The following is a 17,139-nucleotide window of genomic DNA, read 5'->3' as shown; positions in this document are numbered from 1 at the left end:
TCCGACATTTCTTCTTGATCATGCTGTGAATCCGACATTTGTTCTTTATGATGCTGTGAATCCGACATTCCACTCTAGAAATTGAAACTTTCTCCAGATACTTTTAAATCTGATTTTATTAGTAATTCAAGCTTCCTTCCACGTTGATACATGAATTATATTTTTATTTATTATTTTATCTCGGAAGAAGTTAATTATAAAGAAACATGAAAAGCATTTTAATTTAATTGGCAAATTCTGAAGAAAATCGAATGTGTTTGGACGGATGTCAAACTTTGGCAGAATACTAGGGAAACGTTCCACTAGGATAAGCAATCCGTATCTTCCTATCCTGGATAATTCTATATACATACTTATATGGAGCGCAGAACCATCGTTTACCGCGTTCAAATCTCCGAGAGTTGATATCTCCGCTGGAAACAGATTTCCGTCAGTTAAAGTCGGGAGCTTCAAGGAGTCGGATATCGCCGGGAATGAAATAATCTAGTGAGTTTTATCAATCAATAAGATTAATTGGTAAACTGCGCACAATAAATTAGATCTGACTGAAAAACATTTAAGGATTGGATGTTTCGGGACGGATCAGAAACATAAAATACAAAACTGATTTCTCACCTCAAACTCTTATTTTCTAATATTTAATATTTATATCTGCGACCTAAATATTTTTGATATTTCAAACTTTTACTATTTAACCAACTAGAATTCATTGCTTGAAATATCTAGACTTTTTAGGCAAGTAATCAGTTCCTTAGCATTCAGAAAATACAAGGTTTATAAGTATTCTGTACGTTTTTTTTTACGTTAAAGCAATTGGAGATCAATGTATTACATAGAGCACAATGTAGAACACAATCTACGTATATCTATATATTTTAGGGGCATTTCTGTAAAATCTAGCATTTTACCATTTAGAGTTGTGAACTTCCTATCGAATTTGTTTATGGGTATAGTTGTAAAAGATTATTTATCAAATTTGTTTAATTTAATGATAATTTGCTGATTTTTAAATTTCAATTGAACTTTGAAATATTCTCTCTTTTTTTCGTGTATTTCATCTGCAGTTGTTTAATCTTAATCTTTTGATTTTTTCGTGTCATTTATACACTGTTCTCTCTTTCATTGCATGATAAACAATTTTTTTTTAATCTATTCAATGTCAAAATTGAATTTGAATTTAAAGGGGCGTGGCGTGGGAGAGTTGCACCCCCCCCCTTCTTAGTTTCCCCCTCCCGTCATCTCAGCTGCTAACCCTGAAAATGACAAATAAAATGTTTAAGAAAGAACGGAATCAAGGCTTAAATATATCTAGCTCCAAGTTATCTCAGTTCCTCAGATCATTTCAACTCTACATGATTTTACTCAGGTAAGCTAAACCAGACTATCAGATACAGGGTAAACCAGAATCAAACTTTAATATGAAACGACGTCAAAACTCGAAACGAACTTGGTCGTGCTTTCAGGACATTTTAAACTATTTACAGACGTACCGAACTACGAATTGATTCAAAATCTGCAAGTTTTCTCATCTTTTGTACAGTGTCAGTATCGATCACTATAGTTCAGCTGTTGCATAAAACATATTGGGTCAATCACATACTGGGTAAACTAGACTAGCCGGTACGGTAAAGACTAGAACGGCATCCTTGTACTAGTTCGGATCACGCAATTTTTATGTGCGGTCTAGTTTGTACTTCTAAAAAATGCTTTACCTTCTTTATTGTTTTTTTTTTCAAATCAAAAAAAATAAAATATTGCTTTCTAATGAAATTTCAAAAAGTTTCTTATCATTTTTTTTAAGATTCATTAACTTTAATGTTTTATTTTTCTAAAGTTTTGTGCTTGATAAAATTTTAGTTTACAATGTACCAAGTCTTGAGAATTAGTTTTACATTTTCATTATTTCTTATTTTAGAAACTAAACATTTGAATTTTTGTTAGGTGTTGATGATACCAGAAGGAGGACGGACAAGGATGAAAATATTAATTTCTATTTTTTACGCCTCAGTGATTACATATTCACAAGCTCAGGTTTACTAGAATTTAAATTTTTATTCATAGTTAATTCTATTTGCACAGGCCTACACTTTTAATAATAAACTAGAAATTGCCTCTTTTTTCATTCTTTCTCCCAACAATTTCTCCCCGACGTTTTATATAAAAATATCTATATGACCCCTGGCGTTTTATATAAAAATATCTATATGACCCCTGACGTTTTATATAAAAATATCTATATGACCCCTGGCGTTTTATATAAAAATATCTATATGACCCCTGACGTTTTATATAAAAATATCTATTTGACCCCTGGCGTTTTATATAAAAATATCTATATGACCCCTGACGTTTTATATAAAAATATCTATTAGACCCGTGGCGTTTTATATAAAAATATCTATTTGACCCCTGGCGTTTTATATAAAAACATCTATATGACCCCTGACGTTTTATATAAAAATATCTATTTGACCCCTGACGTTTTATATAAAAATATCTATTTGACCCCTGGCGTTTTATATAAAAATATCTATTTGACCCCTGGCGTTTTATATAAAAGAACAAAATGTTCTTTTAGGTTCTTAAAAAATTAACTGAGTTTTTGCCAAAAGTAAAATTTCTAATTCTTTATAAACTTTGATAATTCAAACTTAGATTTTTTAATTTAACAGAATTCATAGTTTGTTATATTAAAGGTACTGCAGTATACTACGTTGGTTTGCAACGATATAATAATTAGAAAATCAATGTTTGGTAAAAAACTCTTTTTGACTGTATTCTGTTTTTATGTATTATGTTAATCGTAGATGTGTATTTTTCATTTATTTTATGAAATTTTACGCAGTTTTGATAGCGATCATTCTTGACTCTTTTCAAATGCTTTAATTTCGTAGTGAATGTTGATTTTTTTCGGGGAGTTTTTACAGTTATGGTAAAATTAAATCTGAGAGTTTTTACATTAATGGTAAATTTAAATCTGCGAGTTCTTACATTATGGTAAATTTAAATCTGAGAGTTTTCACATTTATGGCAAAGTTAAATCTCAAGAGCTAAAACGTCCAAAAATGATTTATTGATAATGTTTGTTGTTTAATGTCCTCACAGTCTGTACAGTGAACACAGATATATATTGCATTGAAGGCATCATAGCATGACTTATTATGGAAACCGGAAACTGATTTAAATGAATTATTCCGTAGTATTCAACTTCTAATTGATTAATTAATAAGATATTAACAGCTTGAGAATTTTACTGATTGTCATATTAATCATAAATTGAATATAATTTCCCAGACTTGAGAGTGCGTCTCGCCCTTTTTAGCTCAATGTTTATAATAGTTACAGGGTCGTAACTTGCGGGAGGGGGGCACATGAGCGCGTGCCTTCCGCCCCCCCCCCCATCCCCCATTTACCTTGTGTGCATCCTTTACAAACATTCAGTTACGGGCCTGATACAGTCATAAATTCGTTTCATTTTCTTTTCGTACAATAGAAAGAGTTTCCATATTTTTTCAAATTTGATTGAAGAATTTTATAATATCTTTTAAAATTCTTACTGTTTAGAAACTTCCCGGCCTTACAAAAAATTAAGACCCGATCGGTTCAGCCGTGTTGATGTTTATTGAAAACATATTACATATAATAACAAATACTATAAAAGCAATAGAATCTGTTGCGTAAGCAGCTATGGTTGCAGTAGCACTAAAACATTTGCCTTTATGTTAATTATCAGATTAAGTTTAAAAGTAATAGATATAGGTTAATCATTGGAAGTATAAGGACATTTGTTATCTCTTCCTAGATCGCTGAAGCTATTTGGATTGATCAATATTATATTTGGTCTCGACGTTCATTTATATTTTCAAAACAGGGATTTGAGTATTTGCCGCAAACTCAAATTTTCTAATCCAAATATCTTTGCAAGAGTAAATCTTTGACATTAAAAACTTAGGTTCTTAACATCTTTGATCGAACAGAATTTACAGTTTGAAATATCTAAAGACTTCGGCATTAGTTGCAAACATAGGAACTAGCTAATAAGATTTTGTAAAAAAATCAATTACGATTTGGAAATAATTTTTGTTGATTTAGGGTGCTCCTGAGAAGAAGGTTGAATATGGTGGATGGAAACCAATTGACGGATTAGCACTTTGGCCGGTCAACTCAGGTTATCCTGCCCCCGTAGCTGCGCGCCGGCTCGGTAGGCTGGTCAGCTCAGAGAACGAAACTAAGTCATCTCGTACGATTGACTCAGTTAATTCCAAGGTAAGGAAAAGTAAATTTATTTAAAAGTAAATTTTAGTGTTTTTCGTTTTCTAAAAATGTTTTATGAAAACAGCACTGCAAGGCTTGGTAGATTTTCGCACAATGCTTTGAAACCAACACTGGGTTTGCAGAACTTATGCAGTTTTTTTATTATTTGCTTTGTTTGAATTTGAGATATATAATATAATATATATCCTCTTGAGCCGATTTCATAAGGGTGAACAGACACACCCCTATCTGTTATATATGGAAGAAAATGTTCACGTTTTTTAATTCTTTCGAGTGTTGTCATTTAAAATATTCATTTCCAGTGGGACAGTAATCTCCAAAATCGGAATCCAATTTTCATGTTTTTATGAGATCCTTCCTGAATAATGCGTTATATTGGAAATGATTTGTTTTGGAATATTAGGGAGTAATAGTTTTCAAACACCTAAACTAATTAAGAAAATATTAAGTAATAAGTAATACTCACATATAAATTTCAAGGATGTATCGGAAACCCCTAAAGCAGATGATAGAGTGGATGACTATGCGGATGAGTATTCTGGGGATGATGCCCCAGAAGAATATCAAGAGTTCGGAGGTATTTTCATCTGTCTAAAACTTTTCATATTTTTCAGTACGATAATTTTTATTATTTTAATCTTTCCATTTTTCTGTTGTCAAAAAGGGTTCATAGACACATGGTCAAAGGACATAGGGTAAAGCGACAAACGGTCAAAAACGCGACAATGGGGCTGGGGCTAGTAGTTCAAATGAACATAAAAATAACATAAAAATATGTATTATTTCAGGGTTAGGTTAGTTTAAGACACTTTCTGGGCTGAGCGCTGCGGCTAGGACAGGATAGGGTTGCCGAGCGCTGCGGCTACTAGTTCTAATGAACATAAAAATAGCTCAGATTAACCAAAAATAGTCTAAATGAAATTTTCCAGTTTGTCTCACTTTTTAATCCTATGTCGTTTTGCCCTTTGTCGTATTTTACCCGTTGTCACGTCTTTTACTGTTTGTCGTTTAACCTTAGGTCGTTTTACCCTATGCCATTTGACCCTAGATCGTTTGACCCCATGTCGATTAATCCAAAAAAGTATATTATTGTTTATTTAATCATATTTTTTTTATAAAATCCACGATTTTTTGTTTTGTTTTGCAATTTATACAAAGAGAAAATGTTTACAAATGAAATAGAAGTTGGGCGCAAATCCAATCTGATAATGTTTAATGTTAGTAGTCGAAATATCAGAACAGAATATGTTTTTTACTTTTTCATTGTTTCATTATTATAATTATACCGTATGCAAAAATATGTTTAATGCCAAAACGCTTAATTTGCTTCAGAAATGTGACATGCTCTATAAAATGAAAACATTAACCATCAAATATTGAAATTTATTTATTTCTAGGGGTTTAGTATTTAATTTTTTTTATAAAAATGTAGCCTTAGCTAATCTAAATTAAAGTATAGACCTTTAAAAAAGATAATACTCAGTGTCAGGTCTGGGCCAAATCACGGTTTGGAACTTTCTTCCCCTGTAATAACACTCCCTGTATTTAATAATACTGAATAAATCTTGCTGTATATTCTCATACCTGATAACTCTCCCTGTAGATTCTAACGCTAGATTATTCTACCTGTATATTCTGATGCTAAATAACTCTCCCTGTAAATTCTAATATTCTGAATAACTCTCCCTGTAAACTCTAATATTCTGAATAACTCTCCCTACCGCTGCCACCACGATAGTGTGGAAGCAGCTCACCTGCTTGTCTTTCTCTTCGGGGAATCCACTCTGTATGTATGGAAGGAGAGAACGCGGGTAGCAAACAACTAGATGGTTACATAGCCTGACGGTTCTTCATTCTTTCTGTAACAGCAGAGCTTCCAGATATTTGACCTCTGGGGTGTACAAGACATATTGATAAAGTAAGACAGTACTGAAGTATTCTCTTAGGGCACTCCAGGGGTCAAACATCACTAAATGTTTTTTGCTCTGGCTGGTCACACCAAAGCTGTCAGTCGTCAGACTCCTGAATATAATAAATATCAGTAGTCAGTATATATATTTTCGTTGTATATTCTAATGCTGAATAACTCTCCCTGTATATTCTAATGCCTTATACCTCTCCCTGTATTACAGCAAAGTTTAAAGTGTGGAAGAATGAGAGTGCTGAAGAAACTAAAGGATATTTATCAGGGAAATCATCAAACTAAAATAAAACACTTTCATTGTTTGTACAGTGTACACTGTATACTGTACACTGTAGGGAAATCATCAAACTAAAATAAAACACTTTCATTGTTTGTACAGTGTACACTGTATACTGTACACTGTACAGTGTATACTGTATACTGTACACTGTACTAGCTACAGGGTGTCCCAATAAACATGGGAATTCAGTGACGAATTCGATATTTTCTTATAAATAATTCTTTGATTTAGTATAGTGATTCCTTCTGAGAAAGCAGTAATATGTAAGAGTATCGTCTGCTATGTTTACATTTCGTTTGTTTATGGGTTGACTGCATACTGTTGTACTTATGTAAAATAAGAAAATTGCAGTATACAAACAGAGTAAACTTGTCCGTCTTCACTGTTCATCTTGCGGAGACATTATAGACACATTAATTTTCAGTCTTTTACCTTTTTTCATAAAATTAATTCTAGCAGATATAATAATATTATGGGTTTTGAAATTAGGTATTACAATTCTAATTCTTAACAAAGACGATATCCAATTCGTCACTGAATTCCCATGTTTTTTGGGACACCCTGTATAGTACTGTCAGAAAATATTTTATAACTAAATTGATGTTTTTGATCTTTTTCCTCTGACCTCTACGCACTGCATTATTTAAAAACCAAAAAAAAACTTTTTAATGGATTCTTTTTTTTTGCTTAAACAAGTAATTTAAAACTTTTCTTTATTTCATCCCAAGTTTGATATTTGGTTTAGTTCTCCGACCTACTCGAGACTCCGGATACGGAGCCCCTCCTCCGGAGGAGAACTGCTACGTAGAGACTCCGTGTACCAGGTTAGGTTTTATCTACACTCTGAATTTCGAAATTAGAAAAAATGCTTATATTCAATAGAAAATCTTATATTTTAGTTAAACAAAAGCGATTTTTTTATTTCGAAATTAAGAGTGTACAACACATAAAACATGAAGATGGGAGGAAAAATATTTTAATATTTACAAACCAGAGGTCGGAAATTTGGTGTGGATTTAAAAATTTAAGAAAAAAGCTTAATATTGTATATTTCACCATCAATCAGGGCTTGATCCCGAGATTCACTGCATACAGGTTCTCACTTATATTCATGTTGAAATTAACTCACGTTTTTAAATATGTATTTTATTTGTATATAATATGTACATATTAGAACCATCTAAAATTATCGCTGATTTTGATGTTTTCAATGTATAATTTATGTGAGAATTTTATCTGAATTTTAAAATGTCTAATATAGGAGCTGCGGAGATGGGTTTAAGCTTCTCCTTCCTAACCCTGATGCTCTAACCTGCTACGGAGCTGCTCTGCAGGTCTTTCCGTGTAATGATGGTCCTTGCCCGGTCCACTGTACCTGGGGACACTGGACCCCTTGGTCAACCTGTCAACTCAGGCAGGGTAGGTCCAGGGTCCGGAGGGATGGACCTGGAGGTCACGGACATCATCATCCTCATGGACATGATCATGCTCCTCATGCTCATGATCAGCCTCAGCTTTCCAACCAATTCATTAGTCTATTAGGTCATCAACAAGCTCCTGCTGTTCCACCCCCCTTCAGCTCCTCACCCCTTGCACCAGCTTCAGGGGGGTATAATCCACCAGTTCCTAGCGCAGGAGGATATGGTGCACCAATTCCTGAGTATGGTGCACCTCCACCACTGCCGATCTATGGTGCAGATTCTGGGTTCCCGGTGTGTACTCAAGATCGAACTCGGTACAAGCAACGTCCAGCGTTGAATGGCGGAGATGAATGCTGGGGGGAGGCGGCGGAGGAAAGATTTTGTCAATCTCAACAATGTCAAGGTTAGTTTCAGGTTTAGTTTGAATTATTTGGAATAAATAAAAATGAGAGTTAAGTATCAAAGTTTGAAAAATTTTTAACATGCTTATGTTAAGGACCTCCTGGTCCACCTGGACTACCCGGGAACGATGGACAACCAGGCAGGAACGGATCCCCTGGAACACCTGGAACTCCAGGTATAAGAGGACCACCTGGAAATGATGGATCTCCGGGTAATCCAGGATATCCAGGAAAAGACGGCAAGGACGGTCTTCCAGGGAACCCTGGACCACAGGGTCCTGCGGGTAAGGACGGGAAGAACGGACAGCCAGGACAACAAGGACTACCTGGACCACAAGGTCCTCCTGGAGCTGCTGGTCCTAGAGGACGGTTTGGCGACAAGGGTCCACCGGGACCCACAGGACCAGTAGGACAAACTGGACCTCAAGGTAAGGATGGCAGCAATGGTGCTCCTGGACCAGCTGGACCTCCAGGACTAGACGGAGCTCCAGGAGTTGTTGGACCTATGGGACCTGTAGGACCTCAAGGGGTCCAAGGAGAGACTGGCGCACCGGGACCTAGAGGACTTCCAGGACCTAAAGGAGAGGCAATAGAGGCTCCTGCGAGCTATGGAGCTCCGGAACTCCCAGTTTATGAGCCTGCACCTCCAGTTTATGTGCAACCTATTCAAAACAACTATGGACCACCCCAACTTAATCAGCAACAGCATCATCCACAACAACAACATCATTTACAGCAACAGCATCACTCACATCAAAAGTTCTTCCGATTATATCTGATGCATTTTCCTCGACAGGAAGTCAACATTCGTTTAAACAAGTAACACCAGATGAATATACAAGTCTGCGGGGAAGTTTTGAGCCTGAGATCGGGCCGATGAATTGGGATCAAAATTCTGGGATTGAATCTCAAAATCTGGCTGAGTTTGGAGCTAAGAAGTTTAGTAAACTTGAAGATATTGTGGTTGAAACTGCTCCTATCAAACAGGTAGATTTTAAGATTTAAAGAGACTGTAGACGTAATTTCAAGAGACTCTTCATTTATAGAGGGGGACGTCCGATTTATAACGATACCCTTACAAACTTTATTTTATTTTATCTCTTTAAAACTGAAAATTTTTAATTCTCTATAAAAGTAAAATGCTCATTTCTACTGCATAAATAAAGGAGGTAACATAGAATAACAACAATGCGTACAATCCCTTTAATTTTTTTTTATATTCAATTAATAATATTAAGTTAAAGCTTTTTCCTTTATTTTTATTGAATATGCGTTTTAGCTAAATTCTTAGAAATTGCTTGACATTTAGTCAAAGTTCCAGCAAGAAAATTATATCAAATTTCACAGTTATTCAAAGGTTGCAAGCTCTCACACTTTCACTGCATATATTTTTTTAATATTAAAAGAACATCGTTATAACAACGTTATAACAACGTTATAACAATGTTATAACAACGTTAAAACATGTATTTAAATTTTCGATTGAATATGATTAGCATGAATAACTGCCAGAAAATTTACAACTTCAATTTGCTTGATAATGAAATCATTATTATATGTATTATTAACTTGTCTATCATTAAAAGCGTGGATGTATTAGCATAAATGTAAATTAGATCAATATCTTCTTTATATATAAATAAAGTAGTAATCTCTTCTTGTTTGTTTGAAAAATGAAGAGCTTTGAATTGAAAGTTTATATATCGATTAATTTGAAAATGAAGTAAAGTTGAAATAATCATTGTGTTTACTTAATGAATTAATTTAATTTAAGTTGAAGTAATGTTTTGTTCACTTGATGAATTACTTTATTTATTAAAGTTGAAATAATGTTTTGTTCACTTGATTAATTACCTTGTTAAAGTTAAAATAATGTTTTGTTCACTTGATGAATTACTTTATTGAAGCTGAAAAAATGTTTTGTTCATTTTATAAAATATATTATGACTGAATCTATCATTTGTTTACAACTGTTATGTGCAAAACAAAGGTTTATCAATTAATCTTCGAAAAAGTATGGCACATCAATAAAAATGGGATATTTCAAAAATCTATAAGAATGCATGTCTCAATTGATTGGGCCCTCTCCCATTCTTGCAAACCTTCAGTGTAAAAATACCGTAATATGTAATATGTTTATTAGTAATATTAAACTTTTTAGGAAATTCTTGAAAGTAATTCTTTGAAAAAGGTGAATAAGAAGCAAGTGGAAGACGACATTCGAGCCCAAATTCTGAACATTGAAAATGCGCCAGAATTTTCGCATGAGAAACGAGCACGTGGATCAATTCCGTTCCATATTCCCAGACCGAAGGGTGCACCACCCTCAAGCATTCATAGGTAGGACTTTTTGCAAATTTGGATTTCCTAAAGTGTTAATATTAAAAAAAGGTTTATTTTATTTTGTTTTTGTCCTATCTACACTCGATAACTACACGACAAACATCTATAAAGATACATTTTGAAATATTAATCTTTTGATTTGATTTCATGATATTGTACAAAATTTCGACTAAAAGTGAAATCAATTGTTGAATAAAAAAAACGATTTAAAAATTCAATTAAAGTTTTGTTTCCTATTTGTAATATTAACATTTTTCAGGAAGAAAGTGGGGAAACCATATCCAACCCGATTCAAGGAAAATTTAAATCAAAATTAAAAACCAAATATAGGAATTTATTAAATAAATCTATTATTTAGATTTATACAAAAATGTTGATTTATTAGAAATGATTTCAATTTTAGCAGGGAGAAAAGGATACCACAGAAAAAGTCTGAGAAACGAATCCTATCACATTAATCTTCAAGATTAATTTTGGGCATTTTTAGTTTTTGTTACTTATAGATTGTTATCGTTTTTTATTCAACATATTGAAAGTTTTCAACATCTGTTATTTATGTTTTTAAAAAAGAATTATCAAGAGCTTTTAATAATCTGACCAAACATATTGTGATTTAACGAGGAAGTAAGTTTTTATCGATAATATTTTTAAATCGTTTTTTGCTCTTTGTAAACATTCTAGGACTAACTGCGGTTTTCTTACCCTGGCCTGGATTATTTAGAAGTGTGATTTATTATGAATTCTCCCGACCATGAAACAAATGTCGGAAAAGTGCACCAACTACTAATTCGTTTTTGCATCAATGAATATAAGTATCATCAAACTTTTTATAAAATACGGAATTAAAAAGACAAATAAATGTACTTTATTTAATTAAACTTCAGTACGTTATTTCATCCACCCTTCCGCCTAATGAGTTTAAATATCCGCGTGTACAATGGCGGCCATCTTGAATTTAATGCCCCGGTAAATTATCAAGAAAAAGGGAGGTTTTCCAATTTATTCTAAAATAAATTCAAGGTTCAGGATCTATCTAGTCATTTTACATCTATAGTCAATTTAAACTGTTTTACTAATGGATTTATTTTGTTTATTTATCTTGTTATGTAGTTACACCATGTTTTGTTAATTTTCAAATACATTTTATTTAAACATTGATTGTTTTATTGGTAAAACTTTATTTCTGCAGGAATCTCTAGCTATAACTATAGCTTAGGTACTGCAGATTTGGGTCAAGTCAAATTAAAATCTAATATTTAAAAGAATTATTGAAAAGAGTAACGTTTTAAATTTCTAGTACATAAGTTGAAACTAAATAAATTTGCTTTACTCTTGCTTTCTGATTATTCAATTTTCATGCTTATTTTTGTTTACGGGAGATCATTAATTACTAATATTGTAATTGATCATTCTTGGTGAGAGGTTTATTCTTGTTGAGTTTATGTAAAACGTACAACAAAAAAAACATGATAAAAAATACCAGATAACAATAACATACGACTTGGGGATCACATGTCAAATAAAAATAATACAATGGTTTTTAATTTTGGAGAGAGACCGGGGTTACCCAGACAATGCTTGGAATTCCCTCAAGAAGATCAGACAGCTCCAAGCAACCATTATCATGAATCCTACACAACAAGAAAAATTAGCAAAATTATTTTTTTGGACTAGATTTTTTTCCAATGTTGAAAAAGCAAATGTTTTACTAGACACTAATTAAATCACTAATTTAGTTAAAAGGGTCTGTTTACTCTGCTTGATTGATGATGAATATGTACCTGCTGAATGAAACGATCAGCTGATCAGCTGATCGTGATTTATCCTTACCTGAATACAACTATCATATCTGAAGCATGGTTTCCGACCAGTAGAAACCGACCAGTTACATCAAAATTAAAATGTCGAGGGAAAGCTCCTAAACTTGAATGTATTGTCACCAAGGACAAACTTCCGTTCTCAGGACTCACTCTAAAACAAACAGTTTTTTAGTTTTTCTGCAAAATTAAAAGACATTTTTGAACGAGGTTTTTAACACAAGGGAAAATTCGAGGAGTTTTAAATCATATTTAATAAAGAATCGAATAAAAGATTTCCACCTGTAAACTGCGATAGAATTATTTCCTCGGTTTGCAACAAAAAGAAATCCCCCGGAAGGATGAAGACGCATCTCAGCTATTGTAGATTTAGAACCCAGGTCCTTGGGAACAGTACTAATAACCTAAATAAGAAAACTTTCTATTTTTGGAGAATTAAGTTTTAAAGATGGGATCAAGAGTTTAAAATTAAATTGATTTAATTTTGAAACATCTAATTCTGTTTTTTCCCCATTACGTAAATTTGATGTAAACTTTATCAAGGAAAAATACTGAAATGGTCTGTTAAAACTCTAATTGTTATACAACTTGACGTTGGCAATATACATGCACTTGTTCATAAACATTTGAAATCATACATTCAAAATTGAATAAAAACACTGCTATCTATGGTAATAATAGTATTATATAGATCTCATTATTTTATTCTAATTCAGTTATGATTGAGTATTAAAAGAATAATCTAGACAAATAATATTGCAGATGATATTTGCTGAAATTTCTTTAATGTTAGCTTGGGAACGCTGCTTTGCCTCAATATGAATATGTGAATATACTCAAGTTGAAACCAAGCTAAGAACATTCCCTTGGTCCTCTGCAGTTCCCCAATCTAAATTTTATTATATTCTGTCCCGGGGTTCTTAAGTTCTGATCAGAAACACAAACAAAGCTTACTTGTATTTTTGATAGTAGAGAGTTTCCTTCGGAAACATGACCAGAGAAATCTCCTTTCAGGACATCTTCAACCTTGGTAGGATTGTACCTAGAAAAAACTACATTTAAAAAATGTGTTAATCGTTAAAGGGACTTTCAATTGTGACTAACCACCAATAAAAAGATTACAATGCCCGGTTTACAACGATTTCCTTGAAAGCTTTATCTGATCAAATAAAAAATGTGGAAGCTATTGTTGTATTTCTAGGTTTAGAAGTGTCTAATTCTAATAACTACAACACGTTTCCCTGTAGTAGAAATGTGCAAGTTACTTTCGTAGTGAAACCACAGTTGACAATAATCAATTTTCAAAATTATAAACATTGATATCTAATTCATACTTGACAATTTTTTAAAAAGCACTCTTGTGTATATGGCATTGCTCTTTTGAAGGATTATTTGAAATTACCCCTGTATAGTCTCTTAAACTATACTTTTTAACCTTTTTTTAGTATCATTCAATGAAGATTTCAATTAGTTTTTTCGTAGAATTAAGAAAACTTTTTAACTTTTGGATTTTAGACACTGATAGTTTGGTCACATTTGTCATATTTTCCAAATCAAAATTGTCATTCATAGCAGAAAAAAAGTTGAAGCAGCGTACTGAATTAAAGAATTTTGAATAAAAAGACCATGTTGAAAAATGTTGAAAAATGTTAAAAATTTTTGAAAAATGTTGAAAAATTTTGAAAATTTTTGAAAATTTTTGAAAAATATTGAAAAATTTAGAAAAATTTTAAAAAATGGTGAAAAATGTTGAAAAATTTATACATACTTTAGTACAGTAACAGTATTGTTTAATTCTCCACAGATATAAACAACTTGATGCTTGATATTAAACTCCATGTGCCTGGGTCCCCGACCCCTAGTTTATATTTTATCTTTATTTAAGGTTTTGTAAAAACAAAGTTTATATAGTTTTGAAAAAAGATGCATTTGTATGTCAATTGACGAACACTTTCAGAAAGCTCGGGGCCTCGAATTCAATGATTTTAAACTGCCTATCGCCGGTTCTAATTTGATGTACCGACTCAAACTCTTCCTTGATCTTTCACCTTTGGTGGCTCAAATTAAAACCGGTCCCCGAAAATATAAAATTATTTGTTTCTAAAAAAAAATAGTCAAAACTTTTTCAGAAACATAATCTTCTCTTTTGTATTTTAATTTTAATGTTCTGAACATTTTTTTGAAAAGATAAATATTTTCCTTGTGATCTGATCTTCTCCTAGATGTTTTATACATCCTGCCTTTATGCTGAAGTAGTGAACCTAAACATTACAATTACAAGTTACAACTAATTACATGTATATTATGTAATAACACTTACAACTAATTACACATACAATTAATTACACGTACAACTAATTACATACAACTAATTACACATACAACTAATTCCACTTACAACTAATTACATGTACAACTAATTACACGTACAACTAATTACACGTACAACTAATTACAATTACAACTAATTGCACGTAAACTAATTACCATGCAACTAATTACACGTACAACTAATTAAACATGCAACTATTTACACGTACAACTAATTACACGTACAACTAATTAAAATATTGTAAATAACAACATTTTATCTTGATTTACTTTTAGAAAACACACAGCGATCCTTAGTTTTTTTTTTTTATAAAAACTCATTGATGACTATTGTTTTACACAAAACACTGTTTTTCTTTTTTTGTTTGTTTTTGGAACACCCTGTAGTGATAAACAATTTGTTTAATGATTTACTCTATGATCCCTAATTTGTTTTATAAAACATTCTGGGATCCTTATTTTTTTCTAAAACACCCTAGTTTCCATATTTGTTATACAAAATATAAAGGGATCCCTAATTTTAATTACCTGATCCCTTCCTAGATCTGGAACAAGGAATATTTTACCGCTGAATGGATCAAGATTAACCTAACAAGGGATCAAATGTAATGAACAAAAATGAAATAGTTATATCCAAGGTTTAATAAAAATCAAGCTAAAGTGAATTTAATTCATTAAAGAAGCAGAACGGTGCCAGTATTTCCTCATCATTTTATCATTGTTCCAATGATTTAAGAAACGGGTTAATATAAATTATTGTGTAATGAAATCAATAAATTGTATAAATTATTTAAAAAATAATCATGAACCGTGTCCTGAAGATATTCTGCATTGTACTGTACCTGATGAAGATGAGGCCAACGTTGTCTATGTGCTAGATGTTCTTCTCTATCAGGATGTTTACTATCAACATACCAGGCTCCAGGATCAGAGTAAACCTAATAAACAAACTCAAAACTTAAACTTTCTTATTCCTTTATATTTGTAACCTGATGGTGTAAACCATCGAAATTTGAAACGTTAGCGTTTGATCTGGCAGAGTTTATAGTTTGAAAAAGCGAAGGTCTACGCTAGAAAAAATGTTCTCTTGCCTAATAAGAGATCACAAAAATACGAGTTAGCGGTTTTTTTTTACAGATTAAGCACTAAATCATTTCAACGGAAAATTTACTGCACGTGTAGATTTGTGCAGTTCCGACCTCTAGATACAATCAATCTCAATCCTTTTTAGTTATAAGTCTATTACTGCGTTCGAGGAAAGAAGAAAAAATATTTTTAACATGATCTTATTAAACTCAATTCCATCAGAATGAAGGAAAAAATGCCTAATTTGTATGTAAAGAATGAAAACCTGGAATGCATCTTCCAAAGATCCATCTTCGCTGACCGCGAAGGTAGTTAGCTTGCTGTCCCAGTAGCTGACCGCAATCAAATGTTTGTAGCCGGAATCCCACTCCAGGTGACATGTTGACCGACCGTGGACCTTCTTCCTGTCTATGACCGTAACCTGACCGGTAGAACGGTTCAGTGCTCCGGTCAGTACCTCACTACCTGGATAATTTAAGAGAATATATAAAACATAATGGTCTACTAAATAAAAAGAAATTCCAAGCAATTATAAATGGAATAATGAAACCTCTGGAATATAATTATAAAGGTAGAATGAAATTCTTCTTAAGAATTTTCAAGCAAGTTTTCCAAACCCACTTTCATGTTTAACTTCATCTTTTAAATATTCAGTTTTAAAGCTTAAAGCACATATTATTTTGTTATCTAAATGTTCATGTTTTTCGTAAAATTATAATTTAAACATTATTAATTTCAGGAGTTGTTAATACATGTTTATTTTTTAACCGTCTTCCCGAGTTAATATATTTGTTTTCAAATGTGTGTAAATATTGTTAATTATGAAAAATAGATAAATATTATTTATCACCTGAATCATTTATAACCTCTGTCGTCATATAAACAAGATCAAGGGCTGGATGCTTCATTATAAACGCAGGATTTGGCTCAATCTAAATAATTACAAAGGAGTTGAGTCTTTGCCACAAAATCAAATTTTCTAATCCGTATATCTCTGAACCTGATGGAGTAAACCTTTGATATCTCAAAAAAATTGTTTGAATTCATAGTTTGAAATAACTAAGGTCTACGACATTGGGTTGCAAAGACATTTAAATTAGAAAATTTGTTACAAAGACTCAATTGCTTTATTCTTGGAAATTCTGTAATAATATAGATTGAGAAATGTTTAGGTGAAATCAGCATCCAGGGGGTAATTTTAAGGAAACTCTTTAGAATACATGAAATATGTAAACCTGAAAGGTATCAAAAATATTTAAAT

At 32.3% G+C, this 17,139-nt stretch overlaps 3 protein-coding genes across 3 annotated transcripts; 2 read left to right on the top strand and 1 right to left on the bottom strand.

The window, feature by feature from the left end:
- Positions 1 to 374: 374 nt before the first annotated feature.
- On the top strand, positions 375 to 9,058 carry LOC111717067 (collagen alpha-1(II) chain; the record flags this gene model as incomplete). The annotated part of the gene is made up of 9 exons (XM_023492583.1): positions 375 to 486; positions 1,285 to 1,366; positions 1,942 to 2,031; positions 4,093 to 4,266; positions 4,756 to 4,852; positions 6,408 to 6,464; positions 7,225 to 7,303; positions 7,741 to 8,303; positions 8,397 to 9,058. Coding segments are annotated over exons 3-9 (1,716 nt in total), but the record flags the coding sequence as incomplete, so codon positions are not given.
- Positions 9,059 to 9,061: 3 nt separating this feature from the next.
- LOC111717069 (uncharacterized) lies at positions 9,062 to 11,614 on the top strand. Its single transcript, XM_023492585.1, has 4 exons — positions 9,062 to 9,288; positions 10,463 to 10,641; positions 10,904 to 10,940; positions 11,048 to 11,614. The coding sequence occupies exons 1-4, from the start codon at positions 9,178 to 9,180 to the stop codon at positions 11,078 to 11,080; spliced, it is 360 nt and encodes a 119-aa protein (XP_023348353.1). The 5' UTR covers positions 9,062 to 9,177; the 3' UTR covers positions 11,081 to 11,614.
- Positions 11,615 to 11,702: 88 nt separating this feature from the next.
- LOC111717068 (6-phosphogluconolactonase) lies at positions 11,703 to 16,834 on the bottom strand. Its single transcript, XM_023492584.1, has 10 exons — positions 16,729 to 16,834; positions 16,144 to 16,343; positions 15,635 to 15,730; positions 15,321 to 15,380; positions 14,661 to 14,722; positions 14,230 to 14,319; positions 13,416 to 13,503; positions 12,744 to 12,865; positions 12,475 to 12,615; positions 11,703 to 12,275 (listed from the first exon to the last, which is right to left on the bottom strand). Exons 1-10 carry the CDS (start codon positions 16,784 to 16,786, stop codon positions 12,185 to 12,187), a joined length of 1,008 nt encoding a protein of 335 aa, XP_023348352.1. The 5' UTR covers positions 16,787 to 16,834; the 3' UTR covers positions 11,703 to 12,184.
- Between the last annotated feature and the right edge of the window lie 305 nt (positions 16,835 to 17,139).

This window comes from Eurytemora carolleeae, unplaced genomic scaffold, assembly GCF_000591075.1.
Source record: "Eurytemora carolleeae unplaced genomic scaffold, Eaff_2.0 scaffold2322, whole genome shotgun sequence".
NCBI classification, from domain to species: Eukaryota; Metazoa; Arthropoda; class Copepoda; order Calanoida; family Temoridae; genus Eurytemora; species Eurytemora carolleeae.
Note: the sequence above shows the minus strand (reverse complement) of the source record. Positions and strands in the feature narration are given on the sequence as shown.